Source organism: Scleropages formosus, chromosome 1 (assembly GCF_900964775.1).
Source record: "Scleropages formosus chromosome 1, fSclFor1.1, whole genome shotgun sequence".
In the NCBI taxonomy this organism is placed as follows: Eukaryota; Metazoa; Chordata; class Actinopteri; order Osteoglossiformes; family Osteoglossidae; genus Scleropages; species Scleropages formosus.
The window spans coordinates 26982594-26999391 of record NC_041806.1 but is presented as its reverse complement, the minus strand read 5'-3'; the positions used below and the strand labels follow the sequence as shown (position 1 = coordinate 26999391).

Genomic DNA, 16798 nt, shown 5'->3' with positions numbered 1-16798 from the left:
GCTCACAGGGTGGCACATGTCCTACGGTTGCATATTTAGCGGACAAGTGTGGTCACTGGCAGGGTTTTTGGTCCCGAACCCTGACGTCAATAGGGCATCGACTGTAAAAGAAGTCGTTCAGGTATAGTGGAGTGAAACACAAGTTAACCAGTTTTATTCCTTTAGTTACCTGTTTAGTCATTTTCGCTGAGGGCTGGATGTCTGTGTCTTGGCACTTATTGACAGTAATGTGCAACAGATCTCTCTTGGGTTTGTCTCACTCCACTGTTGTCATCCATCTGTCCGCAGTTGAGCGGGACAGCCTCGCTGATTTTTGTGTGCTCGGGCAGCGACCCCCTCCTCATCTGGGGGGCCTGGCTCAGCTAAGCTCCTTAGGAGGCAGTGGAGCCTTGGTAAAAGCTGGAGCCGGAGACCCACAGACTCCCGGCCAGCAGCAGCAGCAGCAACAATCCCAGCAGCCCCAACAGCCCTCGCCCCACAGCCAGCTCCACCACAGTCCCCCGCTGCGTGCTCAAGTTCCCCCGCCGGCTGCCCTGCAGCCCCTGCTCACCCCCGGGGGCTTGCTCTCCCCTCAACTCAGCCCCCAGCTGGTACGCCAGCAGCTCGCCATGGCACATCTCATCAACCAGCAGCTGGCAGTCAGCCGCCTACTCGCCCACCAGCACCCCCAGGCTCTCAACCAGCAGTTCCTCAACCACCCACCCATCCCACGGCCCTCCAAGGCCAGTGACCCTGGTGGAAACCCCTCCGCTGTAGAGGTCTCATCAGACATCTACCAGCAAGTTCGCGATGAACTCAAGAGGGCCAGCGTCTCCCAGGCTGTGTTTGCCCGTGTGGCCTTCAATCGCACGCAGGTACGATCTTTGTCTGCTTCCTCCTCAGTTTAATCATTGTTATTAGCCTACAGCTGCTTATTTCTGCCTTTCTCAAACCCATTCGGTGTCAAATTGGTAAAAACTGGAGTGAAATAGTGTCATCGTGCTAAGCAGTATGTACTGAACCAATTGCTCAATGTGCTATCTGCTTGCCTTTTCCTGAGTGTTGATAGGTAGATTCTGCAGGTGATATACAGGCACTAGAACCACTAGACACACAAACATCCCTATTCCCTCACTGTGAGTTTTGGCCCTTTTCACCTCTGGGATGGCCTTTTAACACGTGTAGCCTCGGTACAGCTGTCCTTGTGCTATTTAGGCAGTCTGTAGATCTCCTTCAGTCTTTTCAGGAGTAGCATGTCTCACATCTACTGAGTAAGGAGGATGATCTTTTATTATTATTTATTATTATTATTATTATTATTATTATTATTATTTATGAGCTTTTATTATTTCAGTGGCCTTTGTGAGTCTGACCCAACTTCTCCAGGTGCTTCATCCTCAGTCTCAGTCATGGCAAGTGTGGCACAAGCAGCTTCTCAGTTCCCTTCCTCACAGCAGCAGCTAACACTTCCATCCATCCATCCATCCATCCATCCCTCCATCCATCCATCCATCCATTTTCAGAAACGACATACGGACTTTAGGGTCACAGTGCTCCAAGACAGGGTACAATGTGGATGGGATGCTTGGCAATTGTAGGGAATCAGGCAATCACATACACATTCTCTCTGAGACACACTAAATGCAATTTCTATTCACCAGTTGACTTAAAACACAACTTTGGACTGTGGGAGGAAACCAGAGTACCTGAATTAAACTCAGAAGGCAAAGAAAACATTCAAACTGTGCAGACAGCCAATTGTGAACCCAAGCCCTACCTACTATGCTACCCAAATAATCCATATTCAGCCTATATCTTAATTCTACTCTTTGGAATGAATGAGGTCTCTAGCCAGAGGCCATTGTTCTTTGTAATGAGAGCTTTTTGTGTGTACATTCTCTGCCTCAACCAGGGTCTGCTGTCAGAGATCTTAAGGAAAGAAGAAGACCCACGCTCAGCTTCCCAGTCTCTCCTGGTCAACCTGAAGGCCATGCAGAACTTTCTCAACCTGCCCGAGAGCGAGAGAGACCGGATTTACCAAGAGGAGCGTGAGCGTAGCATGAACCCCCCAGTTGGCCTGGCCCCTACGTCTGCCTCCAGTCCAGGGGGGGCCCGCCTTGCACAGGTACACCTCACAACCCCCACCCCCCAGATGTTCCTCAACAACATGGTCTATTTGAACTAATCCTCCGGGTTGTTTGCTTGCTTCTCACTGCCTGCCTGATGCTCTGCATTATATCCCATCTGCCTGTTTTATCTGTTATCTTTTCTGTAAATTAGTGCTTTTTGTCTGCAGCCGTCTGCTTACTAGACTCTTTTTCTTAACTTTGTCTTCTTTTTCTGCATCTGTTTGGCTGTCTGCTCGTTCTCTGTTTCACACACGTGTTGTCATGCTGGTTCTCTTGTAACATTTCTGTTGTAATTTTTTTTCTCGAATGTCCTCGGGGTGTTTGTCTGTCTGTAAGGGTGTTCAGGTCTGAAGAAATGTTTCCACCCTTACTGCTGCCATGTAGGATGTGTGCAGTACATTAAGGAGAATTTAAGCAAAAAACCCTAACTGTATCTGTTGAATGCAGATTTAGCATCTCATTTCTCCCTTTCATATTAAGAGCTATATCTCACTTTCAAAGTCTTTGGAGAAAACATCAAATCACAAAGTACTATAGGAAACAAGTCTGAAGTAAATATTGTTACCGTAATATTGTTAATGAGTAACATTAATGGGAAACTCATGTCACTCAATGCAGATGTGGGTGAAGGACACTGATGAACGGTTAACCCTTGAAGGATGGACCGCTATTTGGAAAAATGTGTGATTAAAATGTCAAAGCTGATGAGACAATACATTGATATCTTTGAGTAGAATGCAATACGCACAACTAGTTGGCATTGCAGATCAATGCAAGAAAAGGTGACTTGGACCTGCCTACAGAGCGGAAAGAAGTTAATAATTTTTCAGCCATAAAAAATGAAGAATAACTACATATATTACTTTAGCAGAAAATATGTTTTCACTTTGCAGTTTATGATTTTAGAAATTTGGTTAAATCAAGACGATGCCACTTTTTTGATAAACCAAAGTCCCAGAAGTCATATAATTTTTATCAAGTTGATTTACAACATTCATAACCTTATTATAATAAATGACGTGTGGGACCCAACTTAAAAAATAGTTTCACAGTAATTAATTTTACACATTGTAATTAACTGATATTTTAGGAAATTGGAGATTGAATTGGTTACCACTGCAGCAGGCTGTCCTTCAGTTGCATAAAAAGTGTTGTGCATGTACTTTTTAACTTGTGAGCCGAATAATAAATTGAACAGTTTGAATTTTCTTGGTTATACTTGTTATTTAAGAATTTATGTTACTCTACATGATCTGAAGATCAGCTGCTAATAGAATGCATGGTAACTGGTCTTGTGCGGTGATAGAGGCATTAAATGTGATTTTATCTTTCTAAACTGGTATGAACACACTCATATGTGTAATGCATGACAGTGAAAACTAGCATTAGTGTTTAGTTCTCCTAGAATGCTCTCTTCTTTTACTGGCAGCTTATTTTAGTCTTTATGTCACTTTCTGTAATTGCTCTCCAGTCCCTTCACTCTCTTCCTGGCTCCCGATCTCATGCTTTTGATTCTCTGTGTTCGCTTGTCCTTCTCTTCAGCCAAAGCCCACTGGCCCTAATCCCGAGCTACCGCTAAAGTTGGAATCCCTGGTGAACATCACGTCATCCATCTATGATGAGATCCAACAGGAGATGAAGAGGGCCAAGGTGTCCCAGGCCCTGTTTGCCAAGGTGGCTGCCAATAAGAGCCAGGTAAGAGATGAATGTCGGCAGACAGGGCTTGTACAGCCACTAGTGTGCAGGAGCACAGAAGCACAGGTGTTCACATCTCTCGAGTCTTTCTACACCGTGACACGCTGAGTTTATGTCGAAGTTTACAACGCTGTGCATTGCAGGGAAGTCCTTAACTATTGAGTACAGCAGAAGCCCTGCTTTTACCATAGTTTTGCCTTTTCACAGCAGAATTCCCAATGCCAAACTGGGCAGAAAACCGGAAGTTTTGTAGAACAGATTCACACCACTGGACTCAGCTTTCCTCGTATGAAAGTGCTACAGAATGAAATGATACAAGATTTTAAGCAGACCCTGTGTTTCCACTACGAGCACACTGCAAGTGACTAATGCATTGCTTTCCTGGCAGCAGTGCACATTTAGAGCCTTCTTACATTTTATATGCAGTGTAAAAGTCGACTTGCTCATTAATTTGGAATTAATATGATTTATTTACTGGAAAGCAGTTCACTGAATGGGATATGAGCTTGTTAATCAACTAGCCTTCAGTGGAGCTTTTTTGCAGCTACATACTGCTTTGTTTCTTTTCCCCTGCAAAATGCCTAAGGTTTCACAGTTTACAGCATCTTAGTCTTAAGTCAGGCAGCTTAAGACCTGGTGCGGTACTTTTCCTTGCAGTGTCTGCTGTCTGGGTGTCATGCATCTCCAGCTCTTTCTATCCTGCGATGAATCCCGTATCTGATTGCTGATTATTAAGCCTCCATTTTTGGGCAAATCCCCTTGAATAAGCACCAGCCCATATTAAAACATGGAGCTTTGACTCAGAGCTGTAAGGAAGAGGAGCAAGAGATTCTGTTTAGGCTCATATTTCCCAAAGTCATCCCGTAGTGAGGCGGCTGTTATCGAGGGCCGGGTGGGCCGGCCCCTCCCTTGGCTCCAGTATCTGATTGTCAGCCTGCTTCGTGGAGCGAAGCGCAACGTGCCATCGCGTCTCCGCGGCACATAAACAATACAGGCAGCCTGGGCACAACAAGAGATAAAAAAGGGGTGGCCTGCATGCCAGCGGGGAGAGCTGTTTTACTCCGCAGATCATCATCAAAGACACTGCAAATGCGTTCCATACCCACGGAGCAGGCTCTGTTTATATCACATCAAGAGATTTCTTTGTGTAGCATGAGTCATTGTGGAGATCTCTATCAGGGACTTTTATTTTATTACCCGCACTGCTGTGATTGTTATGATTAATATGTACACATCTCCATCCCCCTCACAGGCCCGAACCTTTAGATGGGTGCAGAGCAGCGACAATTGCCCCATATGTTTTTTTCTTCCTCCCTCTTTAAGATAACGCTAATTTGTAAAAAAAAAAAAGAAAAGGAGACAGGCCTCATGGACAGTTTGGGAAGTTGTGATGTCGCTGTGTGTAAACTGGGCTTCTTATGGACACATTTTGAGGAGAGAAGGGGAAGGCGTATTAGACAGCGGCACGCTGGGACTCTTGGGTCATAAGAGGTGTGCTGTCCATGAAGGATAGCCAGTGAACAGAGCTCTTCTGGTCTTTGGAACCTCAGATTACACCCCCTGCGGGATTACCCTCTAGTGAGGTACTCATCCTGAGTCGCTCTAGTGAAAACTCTGCTTTGGAGAAGTGCCTGTGAATGACAGCTGCTGGTGGTCTTCAGAAGAACCTCTCTTACCAGGTTGAGGGAATGTGTCATTGGTCTTTGTAGGCCCACATGTGTACTCCTGAGGACCCCACCCAGCTGTGTCCCTGGGTGAGTGCGACACTATTGGAAGGAGAGACAGACAGAGGGACCTGAGGGTGTGTGAGAATGCCAGATTGGGCTGTGGTCACAGGGAGGGTCACGGCTCAGCGCCCCCATCTGCTGCAGCTGGCCGGCTCCTTCCCTCGAGAAGGACGTGCTGGGAAGTGGGAGCAGGGAGTGAAAGAGAGAGCTCTGATCACATTATTACCATCACACACCAGAGGAAGCTGTGCACACACAACAGCTGGTGTCAGAGCCTTAGCCGCTCTAGCAGAGATAATCAAATCTTCCTCTCCTTTCTCCCTCTGCTTTCCTGTGCTCTCTCATTGCCTGCCTTTGCCATCCTTCTTCCTCCTTCACGCGAGCTTCGAAGATGTCATTTCAATTTCTTTCAATGGTACACGTTTGTGTGTGTTCCTGAGCCCCAAAATTGACACCTTTTTATGCTAAAATATCACCAAATCCCATTAAAATGGACACGCTTATTGTAGTTAGCATTAATTATCATAAAAACATAACAAGGAAGTTTCTCTTCATTCATTACTCTGTATGTCTATTTACCTGCACTCGTTGAAATGTTTCGTAGCTATCATGTGCTGTACATTTAATAAAGACAAACATGCATACAAGTGATTCTCAGTGTTGATGGTTAATGGAACCTTCAATGCAAAAATCGAAAGAGAACAGTGATGGCAAGAAATCAGTGCAGTGCATTAACTGAACAAGTTGATTTGACTGACAGGTCTGGACGGTCCAAACGGGACCATGGCCACCGAGGTGTAATGATCGCTGTTATAAGGGGAAATTTATAAGGTGAAACAAGCAAATGAGGGCTAATGGAGGTTCAGAACTTAACGCAGTATAACCCAAAGCATGAGTGACAAGAGGAGAGCATAGTGCCTCTGGTCACGTGCCACTAAGCTTTCAGGAGGAGCAAAATCAAATTCAGTCCTGGTAAAGGTGAAGAAATGCCTCCTAAGTCGAAGTAAGATGTTAAACGAACTCCACAAGTCCAGTTCTCACAACTTGAATAGGCCTGCCTTGGGGGAGGACAGTGTCAGTGAAACTGAGATTTTCCCACATGATGCCATAGACACTGGTAGTTTTGTTTCTGTTCTGACCTGTGTGTGTGTGTGAACTTGCAGTGTCTAATGGAGGCCCCATTCCTCTTACTCCCAGGGCTGGCTGTGTGAGCTGTTGCGCTGGAAGGAGAGCCCTAGTCCAGAGAACCGCACCCTCTGGGAGAATCTATGTACCATCCGACGCTTCCTGGCCCTTCCGCAGGCAGACCGGGACCTGGTCTACGAGGAGGAGTCCCGGCACCACCACAATGAACGGCTCCACACTGTGCTGCACCTGCCCTCCGACCCACAGGTGAGTCAGATGACCAGCAGACAGTCTTTGTGTAGAGCTCACTGGCTGTTTCTGTAAGTCTCCATCAGAGTCCATGACTCTCCTGTGTGTGATACTCTACCGTAGTGAACCATGTGTAGGTCTGCAGTGCAGGATCCCATCTCATTAAAGGTAACAGCCCATTGCACTGGCCTGAGCTCCCTGCAGCCCACCCCTCAGTGCAGCACCACAGATTAAATTGACTTTCCACACAGGCTGCCAGAGTCATTACAAGAGCACAATGAACACACACGCACACACACACACACACACACACACACACACACACACACACACACACTATGTGTATTAATTCTAGGTCCACGAGGCGCATTGAATATTTCCTCCATCTTCCCGCACACATTTTATTTGCTCTTTTTCAAGCTCAGCTCATTCTATAGCTGAGACGTATGTCATAGGGGTTCAGCACAAGCTAAACTTTATTTTGCTATAAAAATTCAGTATATGCATAGTGTATTAGCTGTCTTCGTTTACCTCGGGCAGCTCACTGTTGTAACAGAGAGTACAGCATTTTTTATTTCAAGTATCAGCTTATTCTCCTTTTTTTACTACACCCTGGTGCTTCAGGTATGAGGAAATGTTCAAAATAAATTGATAATGAGTGGATGTTTTTTTTTCCCCCGAAGTACATGTACAACTTTTAGTATAAGTGTTCATCTCTCCTTTGAATATCTCTGAGAATAAACATATATATGGTGAAATTATGTAGAAAAATACTCCGTACAAGACACATTAACAGCGCGACCGCATATTGACCAATGTAATACGCTGCGCTTTCTAGAGGTGAGCTGCCGCTGTTTAAATGAGCACCAATGTGGCTTTATCTCTTCAGTGACATAAACAGTGTGTTGAGAGCGTGTGGCTGATGAGGCCAGTGTGCCCTCAGCAGGAAATGCCCCATTAGGCCTGAGAGACACACCCTGACTGTTGCCTTGTCTCCCCCGCGTTGCCACCTCCTGCAGTGCTCATGGTAATATCCCCTAGGGGGTTGCATCTACTGTTAGCTTTTGGGAGTAGATTGAGTTCCCCCCTGGAGCAGAGCAAAGTCCTCTTGCCCATGTCTGATTCCATATGGAATTTGGGACCCCTCTGTGAGAACTGCTCAGCGAGGCCCCCTGATCAGCCACAGCCTGCTCTAAGCTCACATCTCTTGGTGTGGAAGTAAAACTTTACCTGCTAAGTCTGAACCCTTGTCCACAGGAGATGAAATGCAAAACAAGCCCAGCTAAACTGAGAGCGTGGTATTATCGTAATGTCCTTGGGCAGATAAAATTAGGTGGATCTGGAACGGCTTTCTCTCCTGTAACGCAAGTGTGTGCACTCAGGATCACCTGAACAAGCCTAAGAAGAGTTCACTTGTGTGTGTGTGTACGTGCGTGTGACATGCTTGCTGTTATGATAAGTTGGTTTGACAGGCAGTCATCATAAGCTCGTCTTGTTTCAGTGTTCATGACAATGTTTGGTGCTTCTGGAGTGGTGGGTGAGAGGCTCAACAGCAGTCTCCCTCTAGGGTTCTGTGATCAAGGGCTCACTGTCATCATGTAGCTGAGCTGTGCTTCTTTGTACGAGCAGTGATATCTCACCTGGAGCTGACCGCTCTCTGGAGGTTGCATGGAGAGTAATGAGCACACACTCTTCTGACATCAGGGAGCCATTTGTGTAACGTGGGTAACGTAGTTTATATTTAAGTGCGGGGAAGATCCTTGGTGCTCTCATTGTATTTAGCAGTTACCGTGGTCTTGATTAAATGCTGGGACAACACTAATGTCGTCTATTGGCTACCAAACTATACGGTACAAACTGTTGACTATTGTTGCTGTGCACACCTTCCTGTCATAAACAGCAACCCCTCAATTTACAAAATCTGTCTGTTCCGGAAAAGGTGTGTATACTGACATTTATAATTCCGAAAGCCAATTTCCTATTATTTTAAATGGGAAAATAATAATTCGTTCCCAGGCCCTCCCAAAAATCGCAAACAAATTTTCAGAAAAATCACTAAACACTGTAAACCACCTGTACACCCGTTAACGCATGATTTCAGCACAATGTAAAACACATACACTTGCATTTACATTTTTTTGTGTAGCAGCTATTCTCCAAAGCAATGTTCATCTCAGAAAAAAAATTGAAAAGTGTATTACATCAACAGACAGCGAAATCTAGACACTGAATCACTTAATGAATCACTTAATTATTAAGTAATATTTAGTGATGTCATTAATGGGTGTTTCTAGGCAGAATGTTTTGGACACAAATTGTGGTTTTCTTATATGCAGTTGACTGAAGTGAAATTTCTGTTAAAAAAATTAAAGTGCGGACAACAATTGAAAATAAACAAGGCTGTTTACTGTCATGAACTGGTACTGCACTCACCAAGTGAAGAGAAAACAGTTGGTTGTGAGTTGTGGTAGGCAGAGGAAGGAGGAGGCTAGTCTCATGGCTTGGCAGTCATTCTTGCACTGACACTGCACAAATACATTGAAACAAAGCGGACATGAGACAGGAAACGCATAGGAAACAGCTGATGAGACACTAGCACCACTACAGTACATTACGTCACTTCCGCTTCACTCACGCAATGTACAACTTTTAGATTTTAAACAATTTATCCACGCTTTGGATAAATTCGTTCATGTTTATTTTTCATTTCGGACATCAAAAAAATGGTTATTTAGTTAAGAGTTGTTAACTGAAATTTCGGGTAAAGAGAGTCTGTATATTGCGGGATGCCTCTTTATGGAAATGCCTCGGCTGGCGTAGAGCTGAGCAGAGTGAAGGGCAGATTGAAGTGTGTTCACTTTGACACCGATCAAACTGCAGGGCTATGTTGAACAGGAGATGACCTTGCATGTCCCCAGTGAAATGTCCTTGTGTGGGTCCACAGACAGTCCCCAGACCCGCTGCGCTGCTGTTACTGCACGCCACAATGGCACTAAGGAAACCGTTATACAGGCCTGTCCCAGCCAGCTCTCCCAGGACCTTTGCCAACCCCCAACTCTGCCCTCCTACCCACCACACCCCCCAGTCTTCTCCCTCCCTTCCGTTTTTCTGTGTTTTTAATAAATAAGCATCATAGGAAGGAAACTGTGGTCATACTATTAACACATTCCTCTGTTCCTGTCGCAGAAAGTCTGTGCTGAAAGAGGCTGTAGAAGACATAAAGCAGCTAAAAATAACATTTGTGCCCAAGCACGAGCCCAGTTGTGTCAGGCCAAACAGGGGGGGAACAGAATGGACAGAGAGGGTTTGAGCCAGGAAAGGGTAGGGACCAGTGATGGGGAGGAAGGGAGTCCAGGCGCCATGATTGCGGACACTTACTTATTACCTTGGGATGACATGGGAAGGTGTGTTTGTGTTTCCCTTCACGCCCCCAAGCCCTCTTTGGGTGGCCCCTTGGAGTGTGGCTGCTTTGCTGTTGTTGGGGTTTTTGCCTTGCTAATGAGAACCCCTCCTCGGATCAGCCCCCCAGCATTCCCTACACCCACGGCCCATGCCCCCCCCTCCGGCTCCAGCCAGCCTGCCACCACAGACCACACATGGCCTCCAGCTGCAACGAGCTCAGAGCTACCCACACATGCACACTCTCGCATATACTCACACACACTGTACAATACACGAACGTGCTGGCACACACTCACTGATCCGACTGAACATGTACAGACCTAGTCCTTTACGAACATGCTGAGCTCATGCCGGCTCGCTTACATTAAACCCGTTTATCTGACACATGAGAAACAGTCTGGCTGGATTCCACACATTGACCTCGAACTGAGTGGAGCACGTGCTTCAGTGCAAGTAAGTACAGTGAAAGATGGACATCGCAAATCGTGCATCACAGCATCACCTTCCCACATGAAGCCACTACAGTAGGAACCCAGTTTATGAACTTAATTTGTTCCCCCCATTGGGTGAAAATTTGTAAATGACAAATAATGTTTTTTCTCATGGAGAAACATTACTTTTTTCAAGGAGAACCAAAATAGCCTAAAAATCACCCTAACCCCCAAAATACAATAATAAATGTTATTTCTATCTCAGAAGAGAATGGAGTGATCAAAATGAAGAAATGTTATTGAAAAACTAAAACTGTAATTGAGTGCAGTTTTATAAACATGCATATATCTATCAAGGTGTGTGTGTGTGTGTGTGTGTGTGTGTGTGTGTGTGGTACAGAGAAAGGAAGGATTGTTAGAGAAGAAATGTTACGCATAAAAATATTATTCTTGTTTTTTCATAGATTATACGAAGCGTAGTAAACAAGTTAACTAGCTCAACAAAACAGGCACAAGAACAAGAGCAGCCTTGCGAACAAGTCACATCAGCTGGTTTTCAGCTTTCACTCATTCAGCTGATGTGTTTCTCCAAAGCAACTGGCAATTATTTACCCGTTTGTACAGCTGGGTACTTCTAGGGTACGTACCTACTCAAGGGCGCTAAAGAAATGGGTGGGATTGGAACCTGTGTCCTTTTGCTCCAAAAGCAATGGCCCTTACCACTACACCACCTGGTGGCCAATTACCCATAAATAATAACTAATTCTAGCTGCACATAATCACAGCAGACAGGAAACTAATACGGTTTTTGTTCCAACAATTCTGAGCACTAGAGAGGTAGAAATTGAACCGCAAAGTGCCGAATGAAAAGCCGCGTTGAAACGCGACTCATATGTGAATGCAAACGTTCCTGCCTCTGAAAATACAGATCATAAATCAAAATTATGGGTTGAAATTGTATGGCTTCCCAAGAGTGACAGTTCGTAATTCGAAAGTTCGTAAATCAAGGATGAGGTGTTTTGGACTGCTCCGATCAGTGTTTACCAGCGCGGTGGCGATGGACCTACGTTGGTCTGATGGTACGGAGTGTCTCACGTGTCATACGCTCCAAGTGTGAAGCGTGACGGCATGGCCTTGTGTGTGGACTTGTGTGTGCCACCGAGCGCTCAGGTCAGCGGTGTGCGCCCACCTCAGAGCGTTGGGGACCTCTCAGCTTGGGCACTCAAAAAGGCGCCGCAGCTCCCGCGAGTGACTAAGCACCGGCTTTACTTATTTATTATTATTTCCTCCTCATATTTGTACGGATTTAAGCAATAAGTGTGACCCTCTGCTAATTATGAGGGCCCAGCCGTTATGAATAATTTCTGCATTGTTTTTGCTAAATTGGATCCGGTGGTGTGTACATGTACGCGTTGAACCCTGCTGTGTGCATTGAGACCCTGGGAGTGCTTGGGTAGAATGGAGTTGTGTGTGTGTCCCTCCCTCTTTCCACACACACACACACACACACACACACACACACACACACACACATACACATACACACACACGCGCGCACACACACACAGACTCGACAGCTCTCTCTATATCTGCTTCAGTCTCTACCCATCTGACATCTTAAATTTGGGGATCCCCATCCAGGCTTGAAACACACACGCGCATGCACACACACACACACACACACACACACACAAAATGAGTCACACAATCCCCAGGCACAGGAACATGGAAAAACAGCACGCTCCAATTTACGCTAGAGGTGAAGTCACGCAGAAAACCAAAAAGTGTATTTCAGATCATTACATATTTATCTGTGTTTTAATGCTGTCGATGACAGCAACGCTCTGTCTCTGTTTCTCTTCTCCCCGGGTCCGTCTCGCACCCAGGAGGACCTGTCCTCATTAAGGATTGTTTGATTCGTTTATATTTTATCATTCTTTCATATTTTTTAAATGTAGTTTTTCTTGATTTGTGCATAAAAAGCTTTTTAGCGCAGTGCACTCAACATGTCCCTAATAAGAATGAAAAGGAAAACATCGTACAGAGTTATGAAAACTTACAGCTAAATTCGCGGTGGTGTCTGAAATATTATGTGGTGCAAATGACTGAAAATAACCGTTCAGCAAAAGCATACTTAACGGTTTTTGCATGACTTGTACACAGTTTTTATAAATTTGGTGGTAAGTGAAGTTTTTTGTTGATATTTATTTGCGATTGCTAAATAATCAGAGTAGGGGGTGTGGTGGCGCAGTGGGTTTGATGAGGTCCTGCTCTGGGGTGGGTCTGGGGTTCGTGTCCCGCCTGGGGCGCATTGCGATGGACTGGCGTCCCGTCCTGGGTGTGTCCCCTCCCCCTCCGGCCTTGCGCCCTGTGTTGCCAGGTTAGGCTCCGGCTCCCCGTGGGACAAGCAAGTTTCAGATGCTGTGTGTGTTTAAATAATCAGATGGACGTGTGACGAGGCTTTCGATTTGACAGAGAATTGCTAGAGGGGCTAAAATTCAGCATTGTTTCTTTTGCCAATGACAACAATAGTGCTTGAGCGAGAAGAGTTGTATCTATCGGCGCTCAGTGGAATATCAAAGGACCTTGAAGGGTCTCGGAGGCTGGACTCCTTTAGTGGCACTGGGGTACTTCTGTTCAGGGGCAAAGCCAAGAGTCTCAGGGCTCCATGTACTCCATTCTAATGTGAGTAGTGTGTCTTTACTACTGTCACACATGTGAGCTACAGTGTGTGCACACATTTCTGTGTGTGTGTGTGTGTGTGTGTGTGTGTGTGTGTGTGTGTTTCCGTCTACAGTGCCGCACATTAACTGGTTTTAATAACAAAGAGTTTTCAAATCACACACGAGTACTCTTTACTCTGTATCTCCTTTCACATAAGTAGACCTCAGCGAATGTGATGTTTGTTTCTCAAAGGCATTTAAAATGATAATAAAGGGGAGAGAAAAACAGAGAGAGAAAAAAATACACCAAACCTACACATTTCCTGCTAGTGCTTGGCCCCAACAACCCCCATAAGAGAAGTAAGAAATATTTCATGGTCTGGCCTGACCTCAGTATTATTTAAGAAATACCCTGTCATTATTGAAGTGAAAAAAAGAATTACTATTATCTTTATGTGGGTCCTTTAATTTTAATGTACCACAGATTTATAGCGCAGCATACCAGAGTTGAGGCACCCGCCACTCCACCCTTATAAATAACACAGTGGGGCAATGCAACAGTCTCTGATAGTGGGTTTTGAGACCGTGCACCTTCCAGCAATGCTTTACCACTGCTCTGTGTGACCCACCCGCAGCCCTTTACCCTGAGTAGAGAAAATGCAGTTTCAACAATATTTCATGGGTAACATCTTTGACTTTTGTGCTTTTTATTTATTTATTTAAATAGACTGACCAGAGTTATTGTGTTAGAGTCTCTGTCGACGTGATGTTTCCAGGGATCATTTTAACTTGCAGTATTATTAGCCTCAAATAAAAATTCACTTTGGAAATATGTGAGGGTCAGCCTGGCTTTTGCCTGAATTGTTTCTAGTGAAGTTAAGTCACGTGGTGAAGAGCACAAAAAAGCCATTCTTTGGTCACCCTGCTTAGAAAAAGATGAGATGCTGCTCATGTCACCTGAAAGAGGTATCTTTGTCCCACTAACATGTTCATTCTTTGCCAGCAGGCGCTGCACAGACAGCCCCCACAGGTCTTAAAAGATCACTCCCCGATGCGTGAGGACCCTCTTCCCGTCTCCCTGCCCGCTCTGGGGGGAGAGGAGGGGTCCCAGACAGGGGGTGGCGGGGCCAAGAAACCACGTTCACGCACCAAGATCTCCCTGGAGGCTCTAGGCATCCTGCAGAGCTTCATCCAGGACGTGGGTCTCTACCCTGACCAGGAGGCCATCCACACACTCTCTGCCCAGCTAGATCTGCCTAAGCATACCATCATCAAGTTCTTCCAGAACCAGCGCTACCACGTCAAGCACCACGGCAAACTGAAAGAGCATGGAGAGGGAGGCGGTGTGGATGTCTCTGAATACCGAGATGAGGAGCTGTTGTCAGGCTCTGAGGATGCTGAGTCCAGCGAAGACAGCAACGAGGAGCTGTACGGGGCAGAGGGTGGAGCCGCCACTACTGCCATGCCCGCAGTGGGCTCAGACGAAGGCAAGGACAAGGGTCACCCTGCGACTACCCGTCCGAATTCTTTGCCGCCCTGCAATACTTCACCGAGTCCCCGAGATCCTGTTGAGCACCAGAGATAATGCAGCAGACATTTGGGCAGGGGGTTGAATGAAGGGAACAGGGTTATAACACTAACATTGCAGCAGTGGGACATGGGTTAAGGGACAGCAAGTGGATCTGGGTGACGTGGACCACCGAGAGCATGGATGCAGGTAGAAGGCGCGGAAACAGACTCTTCAGAGGATGGGGTGAGGGCAACCACAATGGAACCACAATGTCATACCTCAGAGCTTAAAGGAAAGCACTAAGCTTAATGCTAAAGGGTTAGGGAAGAGGAGTGGTGTCTCCGCGCTTTTCTTTGAGTCGTGTCAGAGGGGAAACTGTGCAAGGTGCACAGACAGACATGTTCATGTGTATCTCTGCCTCTGTTGGAGCTCATTTGACAGATGGCTTCACCATGAGCACATCAAGTTCATAACTGCCAGCCTTCTTAATGCCACACGCGGCTAGGGGAAGATCCGTGAGGAAGCTGTCGAAAATAGCGTCCACGCTTCCGCCTGACTCTCTTTCATCACAGTAGGGTTTGTTTCGCTTTCTTTTCGGCCGCCACATATAGAGGACGTGTTTAGATGACATTCATCCAGACTTTAAGAAGATATGGGAAGAAATGAATTCCGTAAGTCACACTGTTTCACTGCGTTGAGTCTGAGTAAGAAACTCCACTGGTGGCTCCTATTTGCTTGTACCCCTAGAGGAGAAGTGCTGACTGCTGTTTCAGTGCCTCTGGGCACAGCCACAGTTACAATATTGTTTCCCAGTGAGTTATTTTTTTTTTTCTTTTTTTGAGGCCAACAGCCTTTGGAAGCAAAGTCACTCCATATTCACCTCTCCCCCATGGACTCCTGCTCACACCGGATGTCCCTCAGCTTTCTGTCCAGCATGGAGTAAAGCGGGTGCAATGAAAAGTGAGCCAACAAAAAGCCTCCCTGCGTCCTGCACTTTAATAGGATCCATCACAATACTGAACTTCATCCCCCACTAGCACCTCTCCCTTGGAAAGTGAAATCCCCATCACACCATTGCTTAGAAAAGTCCTCCTCCTTAGTGGTCAAAGTCATGAGGAGTGTGACCGAGAGAAGACGTGATTGTCTTAAAGACATAAGTTGAGGTGGAGAGGACAGGGCTCTTCCTAACAAGTGACCTGGGGAGGGAGAGGTGGGGGAAAGGCAGTTAACATCTGTGTGGGGTAGCTCTTGGTTTTGTGCTCCCACGCAGCCTTTTGCTTGGATTGTCCTTGTAGGCCTGCCCTTGTCCCATTGGGCAGCTTTTTCTCTGCCTGTGAGCTGCACGTCATTCAAGAGCAGCTAAAGGAAACACGGGCGAGTGATGTGAACGCTGAGAAAATGGGACTTACCAACTTTGTAGGCAGTGGCTGGTGCATCTACTGCTGCCTCTCTCCCTGTCTGTTTTCCATTTTTTGGTGAAGCAGGCACCCACGCTTTCCCATTTCACCACACCTACTCACACTTAACTCCACAACCCTATTTATTGCTGTCTTTATCCATGATTATAATTGTTATTGTTATTAATATTATTATAGTTGTTGTTGTGTTATTTCTATTTTTGTCTAATACTGATTTTCAGCGTGCGGTAGTTTTTATGGAACCGAGAGATATTTAAAGGAAAAAATACCAAAATATAGCAGAAATATAGCAGAAAAAAAGTTTTTGGAAAAAAAAAAAACCTTTTACTGTTTTATAATACCAGTTCTACCTATGTAATTTCCCAAAGAACATAGAAGTGAATAGTCAAATCCAAAATCATTTAAATGAGAATAAAAGGTACATCTGCTGCAAATGCTGACAATCCACTTTTTGAGCTTCAATGATAGGC

At 45.7% G+C, this 16798-nt stretch overlaps 1 protein-coding gene across 4 annotated transcripts in view; it reads left to right on the top strand.

Moving 5' to 3' along the window:
* The window catches only part of satb2 (SATB homeobox 2), a 49577-nt gene extending 33030 nt beyond the window's left edge, over positions 1-16547 (top strand). For 3 of the 4 annotated variants that reach the window (XM_018732292.2, XM_029250581.1, XM_018732291.2), the window contains 5 exons: positions 289-854; positions 1892-2104; positions 3651-3803; positions 6728-6922; positions 14404-16547. In XM_018732292.2, coding sequence (XP_018587808.1) covers positions 289-854; positions 1892-2104; positions 3651-3803; positions 6728-6922; positions 14404-14985 — 1709 coding nt within the window. In that variant the 3' untranslated portion in view covers positions 14986-16547. The remainder of the gene's footprint in view (positions 1-288; positions 855-1891; positions 2105-3650; positions 3804-6727; positions 6923-14403) is intronic. The other variant, XM_018732293.2, reaches the window with a different exon arrangement.
* Positions 16548-16798: the final 251 nt, after the last annotated feature.